This window comes from Mesocricetus auratus, unplaced genomic scaffold (genome assembly GCF_017639785.1).
Source record: "Mesocricetus auratus isolate SY011 unplaced genomic scaffold, BCM_Maur_2.0 Super-Scaffold_100046, whole genome shotgun sequence".
Taxonomy (NCBI): domain Eukaryota; kingdom Metazoa; phylum Chordata; class Mammalia; order Rodentia; family Cricetidae; genus Mesocricetus; species Mesocricetus auratus.
The window spans coordinates 1,845,001-1,868,330 of record NW_024429223.1 but is presented as its reverse complement, the minus strand read 5'-3'; the positions used below and the strand labels follow the sequence as shown (position 1 = coordinate 1,868,330).

General features: G+C 51.7%; 2 protein-coding genes across 3 annotated transcripts in view; one reads left to right on the top strand and one right to left on the bottom strand.

The window, feature by feature from the left end:
* Positions 1-9,528: 9,528 nt before the first annotated feature.
* On the bottom strand, positions 9,529-13,830 carry Sbsn (suprabasin). 2 transcript variants are annotated; one of them, XM_040735458.1, is made up of 5 exons: positions 13,210-13,830; positions 12,101-12,993; positions 10,715-10,786; positions 10,556-10,600; positions 9,529-9,672 (listed from the first exon to the last, which is right to left on the bottom strand). In XM_040735458.1, exons 1-5 carry the CDS (start codon positions 13,769-13,771, stop codon positions 9,649-9,651), a joined length of 1,596 nt encoding a protein of 531 aa, XP_040591392.1. In that variant the 5' UTR covers positions 13,772-13,830; the 3' UTR covers positions 9,529-9,648. The 2 variants fall into 2 exon arrangements, with proteins under 2 accessions (XP_040591392.1, XP_040591391.1); XM_040735457.1 differs by having other exon boundaries at positions 12,101-13,829.
* Positions 13,831-22,334: 8,504 nt separating this feature from the next.
* Gapdhs (glyceraldehyde-3-phosphate dehydrogenase, spermatogenic) overlaps positions 22,335-23,330 on the top strand; it is a 16,136-nt gene continuing 15,140 nt past the window's right edge. Inside the window, exon 1 of the mRNA XM_040735455.1 lies at positions 22,335-22,492. Coding sequence (XP_040591389.1) covers positions 22,426-22,492 — 67 coding nt within the window. The 5' untranslated portion in view covers positions 22,335-22,425. The remainder of the gene's footprint in view (positions 22,493-23,330) is intronic.

Here is a 23,330-nt window from a genome sequence, read left to right as displayed (position 1 = left end):
CAAGCCCAGACCTGCCTCTGGCAGAGCCTGGGCTACGAAGCCTTGTCTGTCACTCCAGCGTGGAACACCAACCCTTTCTTGCCTAGATGGAATTGTTGTTGTTTTTCGAGGCAGGGTTCCTCTGTCTTGTTTTGGAGGCTGTCCTGGAACTCGCTCTGTAGACCAAACTGGCCTCGAACTCACAGAGATCCGCCTGCCTCTGCCTCACGAGTGCTGGGATTAAAGGCGTGCTCCATCAACGCCCGGCTGGAATTAATTTTGATTTTGTTCTGGAGCTATGTATGAAGAGGGGGGTGTGGGAGGAAATCTGGGTCCCCAGGATGAGTGACACAGCCTCCAGTGCCTGGGCCCGCTGATCCCACTCACAGGTCGGGTACAGGAGGAACTCCAGGACAGAGAGCTCACTGACTCATAAGTCTTTCTGTGGTCACCCTGGCCGGGCTTCACGTGCCTGGTCCCGCCCTGTCCCCTCTGCACGGATGCTTGCTCTCCCTCTATAGCTTACTTTCTTAAGACCATCAGAGGAGCCTGGCACAGTGCCACACATCCCCGACACTTGTAAGTCATGAACTCAAGGCCAGCGCAGGCTGCACAGCAAGACCCTATCATCTCAATCAAACAAACTACAAAGAACATTATGAGAAAGTACTTTACGGGTTGGCAAGACGGCTCACTTGCCACCAAGGCTAACCATCCGAGTTTGATCATCTGACCTCACTTGGAAGACTGAAAGTTGTTCTCTGACTTCCACGCATGCACCATGGGACAGGCACACACAGAAATCCATGTGCACATAATAGCAATAATAATTGATAAAAATGCTTTACATTTTTACGAGGATCCCCTTGGATCTTAGGTAGAAGTTACCAGAAGAACACAGAGTAAGAACACATTGTTTTGCAGCTGGCCACAGTTCCTGGGTCTCCTTTGTTAAAAGGAGAGTTAGCTGCAGAGATGACTCAGTGGTTAAGAGAGCTTGCTGCTCTTCCGGAGGACCTGAGTTCAGTTCCCCGCACCTGCTTCAAGTAACAACTCACTTTAACTCCAGTTCTAGGGGATCCAGCGCCCTCTTCTGGACTCAGAGGCACCTGCACTCTTTGGGTGCAGGACAACAAGACCTCAGTCTTGACCACGAAACTCTCCCAGGAGGTTGACTCTCATAGTGCTGGAAGGTACCATGCAGACTACTGGAAGAGCAAATGGTCTTCTCCAGGGTTGGGCCCTGCCCTTTGTAGTAACAAACTGCCGTGAAAGTTACACCCTCTGGGACAACAGTGGCATGATGGTTATGAGAGCAACCAATACATTTCTGATCGGGTCTGAGACCTGCTCCACGGGAGGGATTCTGTGTGTGGTACTGCAAACCTTGTCAAAAGCTCACGGCTTGAGAGATCACAGACCCTGGAGGGAGGCCTACTGGTACTGATTCACTAAACGGCGGTGCTGACAACCTACCTTCTTCGTCTTTACGAAAGGTTTATACTCACAGAGCTTCACGCTCTCAACTTCGCCTGGAGAAGCTCCTTTTGCAGTGGGCGGCGATCGACACAGAGCCTCAAAACTGGTCGGTATGCCGAGAGTAAGTGACTGTGGGTGTCCAGTCGCCTACCCCAGCTTCCCACAGTTCGAGGCGGCTTAGGAAACATCTGAAGAGCAGGTCCAAAGGCTATAAGCGCTTGCGGGGGGAGGGGAGCTGTGAAGTCCTGACTGCAGGGATGAGACGGTTGCTGTACACATGAATTCACGGCAGCCGTGGCTGCTAACAGAAGCCTGTACAAACCCTAGGGAGTCGACACTCCACACTGGATGATGGGAGGGGACTTCCGAGGCCCTGGCTCTCGCTGAGGGGCTGTTGCAGTTGATGGCTTCTTTTTTATTTTTTCCCTTTATATCTTTGCTTTTATTTTTTGTTTGATATTTTAAAATTTATTTTTTATGCCCCAATCCCAGTTTCCCCTCCCTCCTGCTCCCCCCTCACACCTCACATCTGCTCCTGAGAGAAAGAAAGTCTACTAAGTCTGTCCCATCATCTCCTTGAGGCAGGACCAAGGCACCTCTCCACCCCCACACCCCGCACCCCTGTGTCTAGGCTGGGCAAGGTATCTCTCCATTTAGAATGGACTCCACTAAGTCAGTTTGTGCATTAGAGTTAGATCTTGGACCCACTGCCAGTGGCCTCATATACTGTCCCAGCCACACCACTGTCACCTATGTTAAGGGAGTCTAGTTTGTTCTTATGCAGGTTCCCCATTTGTCAGACCTGAGTCAGTGACCTCTCACTAGCTCAGGAGCTGATTCTGTGGGTTTCCCCATCATGGTCTTGACTCCTTTGTTCATGTTATTGCTCCTCCCTCACTTCAATTGTACTCCAGGAGCTTGGCCCATTGGTTAGTTGTGGATTTCTGCACCTGCTTCCATCTGTTTCTGGAAGAGGGTTCTAGTTTCTTTGTGTTTTGGATTGCAGGCTGGGTATCTTCTGCTTTATGTCTGGTGTCCACTTATGAGCAAGTGCATACTTTATTTCTCTTTCTGGGTCTGGGTTACCTCAGAATGGTTTTTTCTAGTTCTGTCCATTTGTCTGTAACTTTCAAGATGTCATTGATTTTTAACTGCTGAGTAGCACTCCATTGTGTAAATATACCACATTTTCTTTATCCATTCTTCAGTTGAGGAACATCTAGGTTGTTTCCAAGTTGTGTCTATTATAAATAATGTCGGTATGAACACAATTGAGCAAATGCCCTTGTGGTGTGAATGTGCCTCCTTTGGGCATATGTCCAAAAGTGGTATTGCAGGATCTTGAGATAGGTTGATTCCTAATTTTCTGAGAAATTACCATACTAATTTCCACAGTGGCTGTACAAGTTTGCACTCCCACCAGCAATGGAGGAGTGTTCCCCTTTATCCACATCCTCTCCAGCAGAAGCTGTCATCCGTGTTTTTTTATTTTAGCCATTCTGATCTGTGTAAGATGCTATCAAAGAGTTGTTTTGATTTGCATTTCTCTGATGACTACGGATGTTGAGCACTTCCTTAGGTGTCTCTCTCCACCATTTGAGATTGTTCTGTTGGGAATTCTCTGGAACTGTACCCTGTTTTTTAATTGAATTATTTGGTAGTTTGATGTCTAGTTTCTTGAGTTCTTTGTATATTTTGGAGATCAGCTCTCTTTCAGATGTGAGGTTGGTGAAGATCTTTTCCCATTCTGTAGGGACCTTGTTGACTGTGTCCTCTGCTTTACAGAAGCTTTACAGTTTCAGGAGGTCCCATTTATTAATTGTTGCTTTCAGTGTCTGTGCTACTGGTGCTCTATTTAGGACGTGGTCTCCTGTGCCTATGCATTCAAGTGTATTTCCCACTTTCTATTCTATGACGGTCAGTGTAGATGGATTATATTGAGGTCTTTGATCCATTTGGACTTGAGTTTTGTACATGGCGACAGATATGGATCTGTTTGCATTCTTCTACATGTTGACAGCAGTAATACCAGCACTATTTGTTGAATAGCTTTCCTTTGCCATTTTGTATTTTAAGTTTCTTTGTCAAAAAATTAGGTGTTCATAAGTGTGTGGGCTGATATCAGGGTCTTCAATTCAATTCCATTGGTCCTCCTGTCTGTTGTTGTGCCAATACCAAGCTGTTTTCATTACTACAGCTCTATAATAGAGCTTGAAGTCAGGGATGGTGATGCCCTCAGATGATCCTTCATTGTACATGGTTATTTTGGCTATCCTGGGTTTTTTTTCCATGTGAACTTGAGTATTGTTCTTTCAAGGTCTGTGAAGAATCGTGCTGGGATTTTGATGGGGATTGCATTGAGTCTGTGAATTACTTTTGGCAAGATTGACATTTTTGCTATGTTGATCCTACCTATCCAAGAGCATGGGGGATCTTTCCATTTAATGATATCTTCTTTAATTTCTTCCTTTAAAGACTCAAAGCTCTAGTCATACATGTGTTTCACTTGTTCGGTTAGAGTTACCCCAGGATATTTTATGCTGTTTGTGGCTATTGTAAAGGGAGATGCTTCTCAGATTTCTTTCTCAGCCCATTTATCATCTGTATATAGGAGGACTACTGATTTTTAGTTAATCTTGCATCCTGTTACTTTACTGAAGGCATTTATCAGCTGTGGGAGTTCCCTGGTAAAAAGTTTTGGGGTTGCTTATGTAAACTATCATATCATCAGCAAACAGCAAGATTTAGGGAGAGCGAGTCACTTTTCCTTGGAACGTGGCCACTGGCAGGTTGCCCATGCCCCCAGCAGATGGGTCCATCACAACAATTTGCACATGGTCAGCACTGCTGGGCTGGGGTTACTAACAGTAACAGTAACAAGAGAGAGGGAGATGGGTGGTGGGTCGGGGGGGGGGGGGCCTGAAGGGAGGCAACGGGGAGGAAACAATTAAAATACATTGTGTATGTCAGGTCTACAGGAAACTCCATTTCCTCACATTCTGGCAGCGTTCCTCATGAACGTGTAAAGGCGGGCCCTTCTACCAAAGGAGCCATCCCTCTTAGACGGAAGGGACAAATGGCTGTCCGTGGTGCCTATTAGCATACCAAATTCCAAGCTGGCTTCCAGGCTCCTCAGTATCACAAGTACTTAGTTTTTCATAGCTCACAGACTACCCCCACCCCCAGCTGTTCGTGTCTCCTTATAGCCCTGCTATTTGGGGGGGTGTGGTCTCTCCCTTTGCCCTCTCTTTTGCCCTCTCTCTCTTGTCCACCCCCCATCTTTATCCCTCACTCCAACCCCTCCCCCTCCATCCCTTCCTCTCTCCTCTGCTCCTGCTTCTCTCACGGCGAGGCGCAGTCTGCTGGCCATGTACAGTCTACTCCGTTCTCTCCCTGCTCTGGACTCTTCCAAATGCCTCTGGATGTTCTCTCCCTCATGTCTACAATAAAAACCTTAACCACGCCAGGGAGCTGTCATGTTGTCAACGTACACCAGCATATGCACGTAGGAAAATTTCAAAGTTAACTTTTTGTCCATTTTAATGAGCCGTGCATAGTGGTGCACACCTGTGACCCGCCCCCCCCATCATTCTGGCTGCTGAGGCAGAGGGATCCCAAGTTCAAGACCAGCTTGTGCAACCCCTCCCCTCCCTCCCCCCCCATCTCAAAAGAGCGAGGGTGGCCAGAGAGGTGACAACTCACAGCCGCGTGTAACTCCAGTTCCGGGGGCATCTGACACTCTTTTGGCCTCCGTGGACATAGCAGGCACGTGGTGTACAGACACAGGTGCAGCAACGACTCATACACATAAACTAAAACTAAAGAAAACCAATTGGCCGCGTGTTGGTGGCGCACGCCTTTAATCCCAGCACTCGGGAGGCAGAGGCAGGCGGATCTCTGTGAGTTCGAGGCCAGGCTGGACCGACAGCCTCCAAAACAATACAGAGAAACCCTGTCTCGTAAAAACAAAAAAAAAAAAAAAAAGAAAGAAAGAAAGAAAGAAAGAAAGAAAGAAAGAAAGAAAGAAAACCAATTGGACGAGGAGGGCGGCTCAGTGGGTAGAGAGCACTTGTCATGCTGCCCTAAAGACCACTGTTGGGATCCCCAGGACCCACGTAAAGCCAGACACAGGTGCCTGTCTGCTGTCCCAGTGCTCCTAAAGTGAGATTGGAGGACAAGGCACGGGAGTCTGCATCTGCAGACGAAGAAACTGTCTCAAACAAGGTAGAAAACAGGGGCGGACACCTGAGGCTCTGGCATGTTAATGACTCCACACACACACATGTGGACCTACATGTACGCACATACATAGCATGCATACATGAGTAAATAAACAAACGTAGGTGCTAGTTATTGTTTTGTGTGTATTGGCATGTTGCCTATGTGCAAAATATTGTCTTGCGTGTGCGTGCGGAGCTCAGAGAGCACTTGGTGGGTGTTGGTTTTTTTCCCTCCTTCTACGGTGTGGGTCCTGGGCGTTGAACTTTAGTTATCAGATTTGGCAGCAAGAGGCTTTACCTGTTGAGCCCTCTCACCAGCCCTAATTTTGTATTTTGAGACTTGGTATGTGTAGCCGAGGCTAGCCTGGAACTCACTATGTAGTACAGGCTAGCCTCAAGCTCATGGTCTTTCTTCTTGCCTTAGCTCTATAATCCCTTCTTCTACAATGCTGCCAGACAGACGCCACCACATCCTGGATGATAGTTGTGTGGTACCCATCACACACACACACACACACACACACACACACACACACACACCTGTCCTTAAAGGGCCAACTCAAAACTCTGTTTATAAAGAGGCCTGTCCTAAAGCACACTCTTCCCCTGCTGAGGGTCACAGTACACGCAAGGGCTCCCTGGGGTGACCTTAGGTAACTCTCCCCCTGTTTCTCCATCATCTGTGAGGAGGGTATTGAGGGTGCCTGCCTCCCCCGTACTTGTGAAGACACAAGGAACCATGTTTGTAGAGTGCTTAACACAGACCCAGGAAGGGGCCATCAAAGGTAGCAGTGAGCAGTGAGGTCCCGCCCAAATTCCTCACCCTGTTCCTGGGCATGCGCAGAAACGGCCCCTCCCTGCCTCCCTGGATCCACCCTTCCCGGTGCCCCTCCCTTCCTCTCATCTCGTGGCCTGGCCCCGCTTAGCTCATGTGTCAGACATCTGGGTCTGCCCTTGACCTCACCACTGGAGCTCCATAGGGAAGATTTCAACAAGTAACACTTGCAGCGTAATTGGGAATGCCACGGGCACCATGAAGAGCGCGATCAGGGCGACATGAGAGAGGATGCAGGACGAGGTCAAGGCAGCTGTGATGAGGAGGAAACATTCCAGCAGAGGGCAGCAGACCCCACCCACTCCCAGGAAAGAGAGGGGCCCGTGAGTCACCATGGAATCATCTTGCACATGCATGCCCTCAGGGTTGCTCTGCAAGTCTACCCGGTGAGAAAACGTGCCTGAGAAATAGTGCAAGGGCTGGCAGGATAGCTCAATGGCTACATGCGGGGCTAACTGCCAAGCCCGAGTTCAATCCCAGGGCCCCCAAGTGGTAGAAAGAGAAAATCATCTCTTCCCCACACTGGTCATGGCACCAGTACACACGCCCACACAAATACATACGTGCATAAATACATAAATACATAAATAAATACATGTGGTTAAATAAAAAATAGCCAGTGCAAGCTTTTACCCGCTAAAAGAACAGAGCCCTTGGATGTCGCCATTGGAAAGCAGGTACTGTACCAGAAGGGACTGGTCTATCACCTTGACTTCAGCACAGAGCTGATCCCCAAGTGTCTGACATAGCTCTGTTTACCAAAGTACAGCCCACAGATGTCTGCAGTGTACTTTGAAATGCACTTTAAATACATATATATATATGTATATGCTGATGGTGGCCCACGCCTGTGATCCCGGCAATCAGAATGTAAAGGCAGAGCCATCAAAGGTTTCTGTGGTTTTGTTGTTGTTACTGTGTCCTTGCTGACTTGAGACAAGGATGAACTGTATAGTCCCAGTGGCCCTTAGGCTTACCCTGATCCTCCTGCCTCCCTCGCCCCCCCCACCTCCTGACAGGTGTGCACCTCTACACGGGGCAAGGATCGAGAGTTTGAGGCCAATCTGGTCTAAGTGGGGAGAGCCTATTAAATTACTAATAGCAATAATGGCAATGATAATAACCCAGGCGTTGGTGGCGCACGCCTTTAATCCCAGCACTCGGGAGGCAGAGGCAGGAGGATCTCTGTGAGTTCGAGGCCAGCCTGGTCTACAGAGCAAGTTCTAGGACAGCCTCCAAAACAATACAGAGAAACCCTGTCTCAAAAGACTAAACAAAACAATGCTACTACTACTACTACTACTACTACTACTACTACTACTAAGATACTAATAATAAGCAAGATGTCTTGGAACCTGAAGGGGACTGCAGCCAAGCCTGGAGACCTCAGTTTGACTCTCAGGCCTGCAGGGTGGAAAGAGAAGGCAGACTCCCATGAATTCACCTCTACACATGTACTGAGGCACGTGCGTGCCCACACACGTACACGTGCAAAGTAAATAAATAAGTACATGTTTTCTTTAAAGGTTGTTCTGAAGCTACACAGACATGTACATGCTCAAGCAAGTTCAAGACAATAATGAGGGAATCCGAGTTGTGAAATCGAGACTGGCTGTTGTAAAATCGTTTTCATTTTTTTTTTGTCTAAAACATTTTCAGAATGTTTCAGATGTTATGAAATGAAAATACTCTTTAAAAAAATGAAGACAGGGTCTCCCTGGCTGGCCTGGAACTTACTCTGTAGGCCAGGCTAGCCTCAAAATTACAGATCTCTGCCTGCCTCAGCTTCTAGAATGCTGGGATCAAAGGCATGAGTTAACTCTTCAAAATAAGAGGGGGAAAGGACAGTTAATGGTAAGAGATATTATGTTTATTGTGCAAATGTAGGCTCCTCTGCGCCTAAGGGTGTCTTTTTTCCCCCATGGTATGTGTGTGTGTGTGTGTTCCCTGCTGGCAAGCACCCTATAACTAAACTAGCCTAGGCTTTTCATGGTCTAACATCTGCCCAGCAAAACCAAACGCCCCAGGGCAATGCCCCTGTCTTAGTCTTGGTCCAGTGTTGGGACTGGGGGACTGGAAACAGACTGCAGTCTTTGCCTGTAGACACCTCCACCTGCTTGACCCCGGAGGAGGGAATCCTACAGTCTGCAGTTTCCAGGAAGCTGCAGCTCTCCTGGTACCCTGGACCACAGAAAATGTGAGGCAGCGTCCTGTGTGGGGTCCACCAGTGCCCAGATGCAGGCCTGTTGCTTCTGGTGAATGACCAACAGTGCGCCCTTGCCCTGAGGAGTCTCCATGCACCCAACAGGGGTAATACAGTCCTCTGTGCCAGGCTGAGACAAACAGGCACAAGGAGGCTTTGTGCAGCCCCTCTGGTCGCTACCCCTGTGCCTGAGTGGTTCCTGAACCCTGGGCCTTCTGTGTCCCTACCCGTGTCGCTGAAGGGGCTCTCCCACATGTCTGAGAACCTCCCAGCTGAGTGTCCCTCTCCCTTTCCCTGAGAAAGCCTTATACTTGTCCAGTCTTCCGCCGCACCCTCTCCAGCCCGTCGGGAGAGGGCTTGCAGCTCCAAGGCCATTTCTTTCCCTCCACTAAATGCCCATGTGTTTCCCAACCTTGCAAACCTCCATGAGACTCCTTCATACCTGGGGATAATAGCAGAACTTTTACCTAATTGAGCAGTCGGAGGATTCGGTGAGCTCATGCCTGGGAAGCACCCGGCTTGTCTATTGCACAACGGACACAAGCTGCCATTGTTTCTTCCTGGGTACCACACACACCCTGCCGGCAGCTGTTCCCCTGCCCAGCTGCCTTTCCCAGCCCTGAGCGCAAACGCTGCGTGCTAGCCAAGTGTGGATGGCTTCCCCTCTTCAAGCCGGTTAGACTGAGCTCAGCAGCAGTTTCCATCCATATGGCAATTCCCAGCTCCTTCTGCCAAGTGAGACAGTGCAAGCCCCACCCCCACCCCCACCCCACCCCCGGCCGTCCCTCTCTAGGGAGCACAGTGAACCATGATGAGAAAGGACAGTGTGTTCGTGTTTATTCACAAAGCTCAAAGCAGCCCCTTTAAGGACACCCAGGAAGCTCTCCCTCACCACCCCCAGCTCCTCCAGGCCATGGCAGCTGGGCATCAGTTTAGGGCATGATGGCGGCGATACTCTGGAAGAGAGGAGACGGGGAGTTAAATACAGGCACATGGGAACAAGAGGCCTGGGATTTGATCTCCTGTTCCATTCCGGAGAAACGATAGGAAGAGAAGTTGTTTGTCTTGGAATAATGGGGAGCCAGCTCTACCGGGGAGATGGGCTGGGGAAGTCCCGTGGGTTTCATCTCAGAGGATCTGCTGTCACTCCGAGTTAGGGCTATCACATACCCTGAGCCCTGGGCCCTAAGCTCAGGAAGCTGCTTTTATTCCATCATGAAGACCAGAGTTTGGATTCTAGTACCCACATTAGGCAGCTCACAAACACCGTAAATCCAGCTCTAAGGGATCCGACACACAGTGTATACACACACACACACACACACACACACTTTCAAATTTTTCTTTTTTTCAAAAAAGACAAAGCAAGACTCTGGACCAAGAATAAGGACCAGAATGCCACAGCAACCTTTCTGCTCTCAGCCTGGAAGAGAGCTCCCTGCCAAGCCAAATGACCCCTGCTCCGCTCAGCCACACAAAGCAGCAGGGCAGGGTAGGAGAGGTATTCACAGGAGGGCCAGTGAGTAGGACAGGCACTGGGAGGAGAGGTGATGGGGAGCCCTGATGGGCACATGAGGGATAGTTTCAGCATCCCCACCCTCCCTGGCTCCCAGATGCTCCAGTGCCCCGGAGGTGATTTCTGCCGGCTTATGTTTGTTCACGGGGACTGGAAAATACCCAGAGCTGCCAGGGAGTGACGAAAGGCCAGAGAGAGCCAGAACAGGTTGGATGGTCTCTAGAGAGGCTGGGCTTATCCACAAGGACGCTGACTGCAAGGAGGCTATAGGAAGGGAAGTCAAGGCTGAAGGGTGGGGAGTAGGAATCGTGGGGGGCACTCACCCTCCACAGAGCTGGGAAGTTGATAAATGGCTTGTTGACCGAGGCCTGGAATTCAAGGACAAAGCCGGTCACCCACCTCCAATCAACCAGCGTCGTTGGGAGAACCTCCACTCACTCCCCTCTCCCCGCTGCAAACCCATGGTACACCCAGAGACTCACCCCAGAAACTGCTGTAGTGGTTGCGGCCCCTGCCCCTCCGTGTTGGCCTGTGTACCCGCCTTGGTGAGCGCCCTAAAGACGAAGCCCAGATTATCACTCCCACCCCTCGACCTGCGAGGGTCTCCCTCACTCCTCTTCCCCCGGGGAACCCACCCCCCTCTAAGAGGCCCGCCTGGGTCTGGAGTGGGAGCCCAGGCTGACCTTCTGGGTTCCTCGTTCACTGTCCTGAAAGACAACTCGGAGCCCCAGCTGCTAAGGGAGAGAGGGACAGGACTCCAGGAAGGATGTCCGCCTCTTGTTGGCTCGCCTCACCCGAGCTCTCCTTACAGCCGGTGTTAGGGAGATGTCTCCCTCTTGGAGAAGAAGGAAGACTCGGGTGACCCATACGGATACCAGAGTCACCCTCGGCCCTGTTTTTGAATCTCCTTTCTACAGTCTAGCCTCAGGCCCAACACCTGTCATCCTCACTTGATCGCAGGGTCACTCAGCGCAGCCTCCCCAGTTGCACCCCGCCCTCAGCTTCTCTTGCCCCCTCCCCCCAGCCTCTGCTTTGGGTGTCTCACTCGGGGTCTTGTCCTTCACCGGGACTCTTTCTGGACCCCTCCTCCCCACACAGCCCTCCGCGACGCCCTCCAAACAGCAGATGTGACTCTGGGCTCTGAGACCTGGACCTGTCCGTCCCCTGGATGGTATCCCAGCTCGCTGACCTCGGTGACTGCTTATGGGGGGTGGAGAACGGGAAACTGGGGCCATGCAGGAGTCGGCTACTGCTACTGCTCCCCGCTCTTCCTTGGGGTCCTGCTCTATTATCGCTGCCTGCCTGGCCTCCAGCATCTGCTCCCTCTGGAAGTATGGGTAAGGACTCCCCAGAAGCTCCCCTGCCACCCAATCAGGAAGGTAAAGGAAGAGCACTGCACCTCATCCACTGGACGCGTGTCACGTGACCTTGGTGGGTGTCCTTAGCCTCACTGAGCCTCAGTTTCTTTATCTGAATGGCATATTGCCATCACCCTCATCCCGACTAGCCCAGAGGCTAGTTACGACAGAGCCTGTTGCCAGAGTGTCTCCTCACGCTCTGAGTTTTCTCAGATTCCATCTGTTTGTACCGTATCTGAGCTCAGAACCATCCCTACTTCCAGGAGAGGGGACAAGTTAGGGTCCCTCCTCTAGGAGGACAGCCCCCTGATAATGGGACTAGGTCCCTTCCACCTTGTCTCAGGTGAAGCTTTGCAAACAAGACGGTTTAGCCCGTCCGACCAGCTGGCCACCAGCTCTGTAGCAATGGAGGTGCAAAGGAGGGAACCCTGTGTTACGGCTTCCCAAGGATTTAGCCTCTTCCCTCCCACAGCTCCCTTCCCCCCATTTTCCCCACCTCTGTTCACCTACATTCAGCAGCTGGTTGGCCTCCTTGCTGGCTTGGTTGACCCCATTATGAACATCTTGCTGCAACCTGTTCATTTCCTTCCCGGCCTGGCCAGCAGCATGGTCGACACCTTGGCCAAGCTTCTCCGTTGCCTTCTCGGCCTGGCCAGCAGCATAGTTGACCCCTTGGCCAACTTTCTCTGCCTCCTCCTTGGCCTGGTTGACCCCAGTGTGGACCCCTTGGCCAACTCTCTCTATCTCCTTACTGGCCTGGTTGACCCCAGTGTGGACCCCTTGGCCAACTCTCTCTATCTCCTTACTAGCCTGGTTGACCCCAGTGTGGACCCCTTGGCCAACTCTCTCTATCTCCTTACTGGCCTGGTTGACCCCAGTGTGGACCCCTTGGCCAACTCTCTCTGTCTCCTTACTGGCCTGGTTGACCCCATTGTGGACCCCTTGGCCAACTCTCTCTGTCTCCTTTACAGCCTGGTCAATGGTATGGTGGACACCCTGGCCAGATTTCTCCATCTCGCTCCCAGCCTGGTTGACTCCAGGATACATCGCTCTGTCTCCCTCTTGCCAAGCCTGCCCTGCAGCATAATAGCTATGGCCGTGACCGTGGCCAAACTGCTGTGCCTCCATTGCGGCGTGGCTAAGTCCCTGACCAGCTCCTTGTATCACTTTCCCTCCTTCCTTCCCAGCCTGGCCAAAGGCATTGTGAACCCCTTGACCAAACTTCTGTGCTTCCTTCTCAGCCTGGCCTAAGGCATTGTGAACCCCTTGGCCTAACTTCTCTGTCTGCTTCCCACCCTGACTGAGAGCATGGTGGGCCCCTTGACCTAACTTCTCTGTCTGCTTCCCACCCTGACTGAGAGCATGGTGGGCCCCTTGACCTAACTTCTCTGTCTGCTTCCCACCCTGACTGAGAGCGTGGTGAGCCCCCTGACCGACACTCTCTGCTTCCTTCGAAGGCTGACCAAACGCATGGTGACCATCTTGACTAAATTTCTCTGCCTCTCTCCCAGGCTGACCAAAGGCATTGTGAGCCCCATGACCCAACTTCTCTGTCTGCTTCCCACCCTGACTGAGAGCATGGTGGGCCCCTTGACCTAACTTCTCTGTCTGCTTCCCACCCTGACTGAGAGCGTGGTGAGCCCCTTGGCCAAATTTCTCTGTCTCTTTCCAACCGTGGCCCAAAGCATTGTGGGCCCCCTGTCCCAACCTCCCAGCCTCGTTTCCAGCCTGCCCCGCAGCATGGTGGGTCCCCTGAGCAAACCTCCCTGCTTCACTGCCCGCCTGGTTGACCCCGTGGTGGCCCCCATGATGGATGATTGTGTCTTTCTCCTTCCCAACCTGTCCAGCAGCGTGGTTGACCCCATGGGTTAACTTCTCTGTTTCCTTTTCTGCGTGTCCGATGCCATTGTTGATGCCATGGGCCGCCTTGTCCAGCTCATTGCCGGCCTGGCTCCCCATGTTGCTCAGTCCATCGAAAACTCTCTCCACTTCCCTTCCAGCTTGAGTGATCCCGTTGTTGATGCCTTCAAGGGCCTTGCCCACCTCTCTCTCTGCGTTGCTCAGCCCTCGGCTGAACCCTTCTATGACCCTCTCGATGGGGTCATCATGGGCTGCCCGCGCAGGCAGAGCCCCCAGGAGCAGTAGAAGGCAGCAGGACCCGAGCGAAACCGTGACATGCATGTTGTTGGGGAGGCCGGGAGGGTGCGGAGAGGAGCCGAGGGAGCGAGGCCGCTATTTATCCTCCGCCTCCCTCCCTTTCTCCACCCCTCATGACTCAGTGGCCCCTCTGAGGCTGTGACTTAGTTCCCAGTCAGGGAGGTGTTTCCCCAAAGACATCTGGGATTGGGCAATGAGGAGGAGGAGGAGGAAGACGGGATGAGTCACAGAAAGGATCCTAGAGCATCTTTGCTCTATGACCCGCTCAGGCCCTCCACCCCGGTGTAGGGCTCTGCCCTGCCCAGCCCCCCTCCTGTTTTCCTCTCTCTCCCACCAGCACCCTCCTTGCTCTTGAGCCCCCATAGGACCGCCCTGGCAGCCCTCTTAGAGATCTGAATGCATCAGTTGCCCGGCTGGATAATTTTGGAAAAGTGGAATGCAGTCAGGGAGGAGGAGAGACACCCAGGAGCCGAGGAAGTCACCTAATTTCGTTCCTGGTGTCTCCCCTGCCACCCCTCTGTCTGCCCCAGTTACGTGGCCCTTGTCCCAGCCCCTGTCATTACTGCCTGAAGGCTCTGCACGTGCCTGGAAGCTAGAGCATCACCACCCTGTTGGCTCCACTCAAATGGCCTGCATCACAGAAAGCCCTTCCTGATCATCCCCAGGCAGTGGGGTGGTACGGGTATGATGATTATGCCCTGTGACATCATTCTGCTGTTTCTATAGTACTTGTGGCAATCTTAAATTTCGTTTAGTTTAGTTTTTAATGGCGTGTTTCGCCTTCTAGGCTGTACACTTCCAGGCCCTCTGTGCTGGACGCCGCTATAAGCCCAATTTAGGGGACATTAACCGGGTCTCAGGAACTATAGATGCAACACATGAATGGCTTAGAAGGCAAGGGGATAGTCCAAGCCTGAGCTCATCTCACGGGGCGCTGGAGCCCGTGCCTGGGTCCTCAAAGCTGCACGGGGTCTCTTGGGGAGGGCTGCAGATTTTGGAGCCAGGATCACGTGCTCATGACAGATCCTGGCCTCTTTCCTCCCAGCCCTCAGGCAAGGGCAGGGGGAGGGGGGCTGAGTGTCATTTGTCATGCGCTGGGAGAGGACGCAGCGATACCTGAAAAGCCGGTTGAAGCTGCAGGGGGGGGGTGCGGAGGCTCAGAGGCCCGGTGCAGCAGCAGCTGTCTCAGACATAAGGGCTGGGGGCCAGGACCTTTCCCTTCCTGCCACCTGAGGTCTTCCCCTGCAGCCTCCAGTGCCCCGACCTAAAGCCCCAAGCATTGCCCTAAGGGCTCAGATTACTGGGGGAAGCGGTTGGGAGCCTGGGCTGGGGCTGGAGCCCAGCATTAGAAGGAAGGGCAGGTCTTGACTGGTGGACGATCCACAGTGTCTACCTGGGGGATAGTTTAGAGAGAGGTAAACAAGAGCCAGTGGGTGGGGAACAGCCGGGTGAAGATGTTTAGGTTTTGACGCCAACGGTGAGACCGACCCAGGGGTAATAGTGGGAAGGTCAGGCAGGGAAGAATGCACAGGGTGTGCACCAATGGAGGAGGCAGAGTTATGTGTGTGGGTGCCCAGGTGTGGCTGAGATTCAGCACGCATTTTCAGCTTCAAACCAGGGCATGAGGTGGTCCCCTTAAAGAGACACTAGCCACACCCAGAACCAAACATCCCAGGACCAGGGACCCTGGAGCCTCTGCCTTCCCCTGCTCTGACCGCAGAGGGTGGCTGATTGGGCCACCCTGCTGAGTGGGTCCGTTTCCCAGTTTCACACTCCAATGACAAAGGCAGGGCTCTGGGCAATCTTGGGCACGACACTCCAGCCTGAGCATCTCTAAATGATGGAGAGTCAAAGGCCAGGCAGAGAAGTGAGCCAGGGTGTGGTGGGGGGTATCAGAATCCTGGTCCATTCCAAGATAGATAGGCTCGCCTTCCCTTTTTTAAAAGGTAGCCTATCTTCCCTATGCTCTGTTGTGATAGGGTCCCTGGAACTCACTATGTGTCAGTGGCTGGATGGCCTGGAACTCTTGATCTTCCTAATGCTGTGACTGAGCGCTGGGGTTTGCAGGCACACACCACGACTCCGTAGTTTCTTCTCCATCCTTCTCTCCCTCCGTCAGCCCTTCTTCTCGGTTTTCTGTCCCCATCTTCCTCCTTAACTGCTGCCGGCAGCCTCTGGCGATGGACCTGGGCTGGTCTTTTGATGCCGGTGGAAGAAGCTGCATTTGGGGTCTCACAATTCACATCACCCCAAAGAACCATGCAGTATATGTTCCCACGGGATGGTTGCCCAGTCCAAGGATGTCACAGTGAGTGCCTTGCCCAGACCCTCTGCAGAGGGACTGCCTGGGGCTCCCCAGCTCAGGCCGGGGGTCTGCCACAGTTAGAAAAGGAGATACCACACTAGCAAGGGCAGTTATCTATTCCCTGGGATTTGACAGATCCGCCCATAACCCTGACCTGAAGCAGCTTGTTGGGAGAAGAGTTCATGACTCTTTCCTCTCTTGTTATTAATCAGATTGGTCACTTCTAACACCAGATCCTGGGAAGCCATGCATCCCTTTTGTTTTTGTTTAAGCTAGGGCCCCATACTATAGTCCAGGCTGGCCTCAAACTCATGGCAATGCTCCTGCCTCAGCATCCTGAGTACTAGGATTGCAAGCAGGAACCACCCTGCCCATATCTGGTGGGGGGAGGGGGCTGATGTGGTTCTGGCTTTGGTTTTCTGAGATGGGATTTCTGTATGTAGCTCAGACTGGCATAGAACTTATCTGCCCACCTTAGCCTCACAGGCTCTGAAGTGACATGCGTGTGTCACCATACCAAGGAAACTTAGCTGAGTCGGCGTCTGGATGGCTCTCCCTGTACACACTGCTTCCTCGCACATCCAAGGCACGTGTTTGCCACGAGGTCACATACACGCCCTACCCACGTTTACATTTTATTTTGTTCATGCTTCGCTTTTGAGACAGGGTCTCACTTCGTAGTTCTGGCTGGCCTGCAACTCACTATGTAGATCAGGCTGGCCCCCAGTCTCCCAGGGATCTGCCTGCCTCTGCCTCCCAAATGCCAAGAGCAAAGGCATGTACCACAACACCCAGACCTTTTAAAACATTTTTGTGTTGAGATTAGGTTACCTTGAACTCCACTCTGTAGCCCAGACAGGACTTGACCCTACGATCCTCTTGCATCGGCTGCAATTACAGATTCATGCCTGTCTCCCTCCAAATAGTTTCCTTCTCCAGGGCCATCCAAGCAGGAGATGGTCTTGCTGACTCCTGTCCCATGACTGGTTCTTGACTTGCTATGGTTCTGGCTTTGATTGTGTGGGACAGGACCTCTGTGTGTAGCCCATGGAAAGATGCCATGGGAACTTGGGAAAGGAAGAGGCTATGTCATTGTATGAGTTTTGGGCCTTCCTCCCTTCTCTCTAGGATGGTGACTCCTTTCTGTGGCAAAACCCCACACTCCCCTTGGTCACAGCTGCGTGTCAACCGGCCCTGCAGGTGCCTGGCAGTGAGTCACTAAGGTGGCTCAGGGGGACATTTTCCCAGACACTTCCTAAAAGCCTGCTTTGTAAACTGGGCGTGGTGGCATGAAACTGTAATCCCAGTACCTAGGAGGCTCAGGCAAGAGGACCCCAGCAACTTGGAGGCCGGCTTCAATGACACGGTGGGATTTTGTCCCAAGAAATGAAGATAGGGCCCGGAGAGGTGACTCGGTAGCTAAGAGTGCTGACCACTCTTGTAGAGACCTGAGCTCCGTTCCCAGCACCCACAAGGTGGCTCACGACCATCTGTAACTCCAGGTCTAGGGGATTTGACGCCCTCTTCCGGCTTTGAAGAACACCAGGGAGGCACACAGTACACAGACGTACATGCAGGCAAAACTCTCAGATACATAAAACAAATATTGCTTTGGCCAGGCGTTGGTGGCACACACCTTTAATCCCAGCACTCGGGAGGCAGAGGCAGGAGGATCTCTGTGAGTTCGAGGCCAGCCTGGTCTACAGAGCGAGTTTCAGGACAGTGTCCAAAACAATACAGAGAAACCCTGTCTCAAAAAACCGGAAAAAGGGCTGGAGAGATGGCTCAGAGGTTTAGAGCACTTGACTGCTCTTCCAGAGTTCCTGAGTTCAATTCCCAGCAACCACATGGTGGCTCACAACCGTCTACAATTCAATCTGGTGCCCTCTTCTGGCATGTAGGCAGAACACTGTGATATATGTGATAAATAAATAAATCTTTTAAAAAATGGAAAAAAATATTGTTTTAAAAGAAGAAGGAGAAGGCCCAGCTTGTGTCAGGTGGTGCCCCAGATCCAGAGGGACACCAGCGGATACAGCATCTCCAGAATACACAGCTAGTGAGGGTGACATGGATCAGGACAGCCTTAGGTGCTAGACACAGGAAAACTACAAGGCAAGGAACGGGCTGTTGTGAGAAGACACGGCTTCAGGACTGGGGAGAGAAAATACACGAGAGCTGAGGGGTAACTCAGCTGGTAACAGGCGATTGCTGCGAAGCCTGGGGATCTGAGTTCAATCCCTGGAGCCCTCGGCTAGGAGAGAACAGACTCCCACAAGTTGTCCTCTGATCTCCACACAGAGGCATGGGGCGAGGATAAAATAAAATAGAATAACCCGAGGGGCTGGGGGTGGGGCTCAGTGTAAGAAAACTTGCCTAGCATGCCCAGGGCCCTGGGTTGACTCCAGCAAGGACGGGAAAATACAAGAAAGAAACTGAGGAAATGGGAGACCAGATGTGTTCATCACTCACATACAGACACGCCCACCTTACCCGTGCTTCCTAGATATGGCAGGGATGGGTTTGATCGCTTTAACATTGCTATTTTTTAATTCTACATGTATGGGTGCTTTGCCTGAATATACGTCTGTGTGAGCCTGGGCCCTGTGGAGGCCAGAAGAGGGTGTCAGGTCCTCTGGGAGCCGAGTTGCAGAAGATTGTGAGCTGCCATGTGGGTGCTGGGAACCGAACCCAGGTCCTCTGAAAGAGCGAGCAGACAGCACTCTTAACCACCGACCGAGCCGTCTCTCCGGCCATTTGTCATTTTGCTTGCTTGTTTTAAAACAGGGTTTCACAATGTAGTCCAGGCCCGCCTCAAACTCACAGAAACCCTCCTGCATCAGCCTCCCAGGTGCTGAGACTGTTGACAGGGCATTTTTGGCAGATTGAATTTCCGGGCCAAGCCCATGTCCACACATGGTCTGGCTCCATTTCTGCAGCAGCACAGAAGGTTGTCAGCACTGATAACTTAAGGTGTGTGTGGGCTGGGGTGTGGGTCCTCGGCAGAGCACATGCTTAGCCTATGTAGATCTCCAGCATCCCAACACCCAGCCAGGAATAAAAACCAAGGCGTGAACATCGGATAGGCCACACATTTAATATAACAGATGATTTATTAGCCATGTAAGGTAAGTGTTCTGTCACTGAACCTCAAGCCAAAACTTTAAAAAGATGTTATTATTATTTTTGGTTGATTTTACTAATATTTATAATTTATTTGTTTATATTTATAAATATATTTTAAACATTTATTTATTTACACGTGAGTGTATGTCCATGTGAGTGCAGGTACTTGTGGGGGCCAGGAGAGGGCACCAGTGACCCTGGAGCCAGAGTTCTATGGGATTGTGAGCCATTCAACAGGAGGACTGGGTTCAGAAGTCGTGTTGTCTGCTTGAACAGCAAAAGCCACTGAGTCACCTCCCCAGCCTTACCAGCCAGAATCAGAACCACGGAGGAAAAAAACTCTGCGATGGACGTGGCTGCAATATATTTGCACTGTTGCCGTAGCCTAAAACTGAGCCCATAGTATTGACAGAATTTTTATTTAAAACTTTAAAGTTTAAAATAAAAAGTAGCAGAAATTTACTTCCCCTTAGTTAAGAAATCTGCAAGGCAAATGTGCTTTATTTATGGAGTAAATAACTTCTAAGTTAAACGTAGGTTTGAAGATAATTCAGATGGCTTGCTACCAGGCCTAATGAGTTCGGAATTGAATCGCCAAGACCCACATAGTACAAAGAGAGCGTTTACCCCCATTGTTGTCCTCTGGCCACCACATGGGTGAACACACAGACACATCATAAATGAGTGTGACTTAAATTTTTTTTAAAAAGTGTCATACACACTTGCAGTCAACGGGACGTAGAGAGTAAGACAAAGCCCCGCCCTTTCAGAAGTGCCTCTACTCCTTCTGCAGCGGTATACAGCCCAGGCTAGCTGGTCCACAAGCCTTTATGACTACAGATGCTTGCTACCACATCTGGCGGCACGTGTGCGCGCGCGCACGTGTGCGTGCGTGAGTGCATGCGTGCATGTGTGTGTGTGTGTGTGTACACTGGTTGGGTTTTTTTTCTCTAAAAGTTCCTACAAATATAAAATGGGTTTTGATCACGTTTATCCATCCCCACGTACTAACCCCTCCCACATCTCCTCTATCTCCCACCCTCTACCAATTTCATGAACATTTTTAAAAGTTACGGTGTGTGTGTGTGTGTGTGTGTGTGTGTGTGTTGTGGAATATTCCTTTACACTGTGTGAAGACGTATCGCTGTGATTGGTTTAAGAAAAAGCTAAATGGCCAATGAAGGGTCCAGAAATATAGAAATGTAAAATTGTAAGCCCAAACACATTTTGAGAAAAAAAAATACATGAAGCTAGCAGCCACTGTTAACCTTTAACAACTTCCTGCCTTAAGAGCAGACACCCTGACCGCCACTGTGTACAGGGACAAACATGTGACAATTGTCTCCTGCCTACTGAGGACAAAGGTTGGCTTCTAACTGTTGCCTCTATGGGACCCTCTGTGTTGTATTCCTTACTTTTTAACTGTCCTCCTCCGAGACTGTACCCTCTGCCTTGCATTCTTTCAGGGACAGCAAAAAGCAGCTGTGTCAGCCACAGGCTTTCGCAAACATCCTGAGTTAGCATTCTAACATCCTATAACCAAAAGCTGTAAATGTAATGCGACTTTAAGCCTGACGTCAAGGTTACAAAAGCTCTTCCACTCACGCCTGGTGCTTGATTTTACTAAAAGAAGAGGCCCCAAAGAAGCCCCCATTGCCACAATTTCAGAACTCTAAACCCTGGCTGTGGTCTTGCCTATAGCTGATAAGTTTTTGTGCCCCCCCCCTCTTTCTCCTTTCCTGGAGTAAAGCTTGCTTCTGGTTTAATAGACTTTGGTGGTCTGTCATTGCACAACTCCAGACCCAACAGCCAGACTTCTGGACAGACAGAGCTCTGGGGAGAACGAAGGAGGAGGAGTCGAGAACCAGATGCAAGACCAGAATGGGCATAATGGAGATGAGGTAACAGCTGCTTGGAAGAACATAAATTTAAAAATATGGGTCAATTTAAGTTATAAGAGCTAGTTGGAAACAAGCCTAAGCTAAGGTCAAGCTTTCGTAATTAACAATGTCTCTGTCATTTTTTTGTGCGCTGGCGGCTCCCGAAAAAGAAAGTCCATCTACATAGGAGTGTTTCACCTGCATCTATGTAGGCGCATCAATGGGTGTAGTATCTGAGAAGGCCAGAAGAGGGCGGTGGATTCCCTTGGAACTGGAGTTACAAATGGTAGTAAACCACCATGTGGGTGCTGGGAACTGAAACCAAACCAGCTTCAAGAGCAGCCAGTGCTCTTAACGGCCAGGGCACCTTACAGCCTAGCTTCTGTCTGTCTGTCTGTCTGTCTGTCTGTCTGTCTGTCTGTCTGTCTGACTATGTACCTTATCTGCCTACCTGTGTATCTATAGTTTGTTTGGTTTTTTTGTTGTTGTTGTTTTTGGTTTTGCTTTGTTTTGTTTTTCAAGACAGGGTTTCTCTATTGTTTTGGAGGCTGTCCTGGAACTCGCTCTGTAGGCCAGGCTGGCCTCGAAATCACAGAGATCCTCCTGCCTCTGCCTCCGGAGTGTTGGGATTAAAGGCGTGCACCACCAATTTTAAGCCCACACTGATTTGTAAGCCAGTAGATTCTCGGGTGTGGGATCGCCCAGTCGTGTTTCGTCTACATTCCTAAGAAACCCTGACTCTTCCTTTCCCTGCCTGTAGCTCCTGAGCTAGGGCTTGGGACCTAGGAGCCCCTCCCCCATCCGTGAGAATGTTGACTGCCTTGATATTGGGCAGGCAGCAGTGCCCTACGTGACTCAGGAGTTCAGGGGTCCTGTCATGTCGGGGGAGACCCTGCTTCACTGCCGTCCTCCCAGACCTCTGGATCTTACATTATCTCCTCCGCCTGGGTGAGAAGAGCCCCTCTTAAAGCCCTGGGAACCCAGACAGCCAAGGGGAGACTTGGGAGGGGCTTTCCAGGCCTTCCCAGACACCGGGAGAACTAGAGAAACTCCTCAGAGATCCAGGCCATCTTGGAGCAGATGGGCCAGGGGAGGGAGGGAGGGGAACGGCAACCACGAACATCTGTGTGAATCCAGCAGGTTCCACCCTAGGTGCCAGGGGGGCGGCCTTGAAATACTCAGTGTGGAATTCCCAAAGGCCTCGGTGGGCTAAGGTCTCCAGCCTGCACACCCTCGGCCTCTGTGATGTCACTGGGCAATGTGACGTCATCGGAGACTCTGGAGACTCTAGCCAACTCCTGGGGAGATTCACACCCATGTACCATCTTGGAGGGGCCCAAGGCAGACAGGCCATGAGACCTTAGGCCATGTCGAAACGTGACGTCGTCCTCACCAATGTCACTGTTGTCCAACTACTGAGGCAACCATGCCCTGGTGAGGAGAGCCTTTCAGGGAGACCCTGGGAAGAGGAGGGAAGTGTGGTCTGGGAGTCAACGCCCGCCCACACAGGGTGCCCAGAGTCTTGGAGACCCTTCCTCCACCACAATGCTGGCTGCTAAGTGTCCTGGAGGAGCAGGCCCGTGGTGGGGGGGCCTTCAGGCAGCTTCCAGGCTTCTTCCCTCCAGGGGTCCCTGCCCTCCCCATCCCCACTCACTCCTCACCACAGAGCCTCTGCTTGGGATGGGGATGGAGGTTGGGAACTCTGTCCCCGGGACTGCCTGAGCTCTGGGATGAGGCAGGGAGGAGGGAGAGGAGGGGCGACCGGGAGCATCTGTGAGAGGGTTAGGTGAGTGTGTTTCCCCCATTTCACTGATGTCCCTGGTGGCCAGGGCCTAGTCCTCCCTGGGCTGCTGCCCTCCAGGTTGGAGGAGGCATGCGTTCACACCCTCACATGCCTGAGGGCCTGAGTGTCCACTGTCCCCATCCTACTGAGGCCAGCAGAGGTCAAACCACTTTGCAGTCTGGCAGCTGAGGCATGGTGCAGCTGGGGTTCTCCCAGGCCCTCGGGTCTCTGTATAATCTTGCTGCCCGATGCTGGGCCAACCCAGCCAGAAGCTGTGTGCCCATGTGCTCTGTGGAGGTGCTCAAGGCAGAGGAAGCCAGGCCTTCTGGGAGGACAAGCCCAGGTCACTCTGCTGTCCTCGTGCCCCACGGGTGGGTGGGCGTGTATGGGACCCCGGCTTCGGGACACAGCAGCAGACAGGAAGCAGCAGGGGGCTTGCTCTGTAGCCACCAGCTCCAGCCCCTCTGCAGGGGGGTGGGGCGTTGGTGC

Bases quoted from the DNA above. Each gene is read 5' to 3' on its own strand.
- Sbsn (XM_040735457.1), bottom strand. From the start codon at position 13,771: ATGCATGTCACGGTTTCGCTCGGGTCCTGCTGCCTTCTACTGCTCCTG. The intron at 10,787-12,100 runs GTAGGTGAACAG...CTTCGTCTTTAG, and splicing joins AGGCCAACCAGCTGCTGAAT to GGCGCTCACCAAGGCGGGTA. The intron at 9,673-10,555 runs GTGAGTGCCCCC...CCTCTCTTCCAG, and splicing joins ACTTCCCAGCTCTGTGGAGG to AGTATCGCCGCCATCATGCC.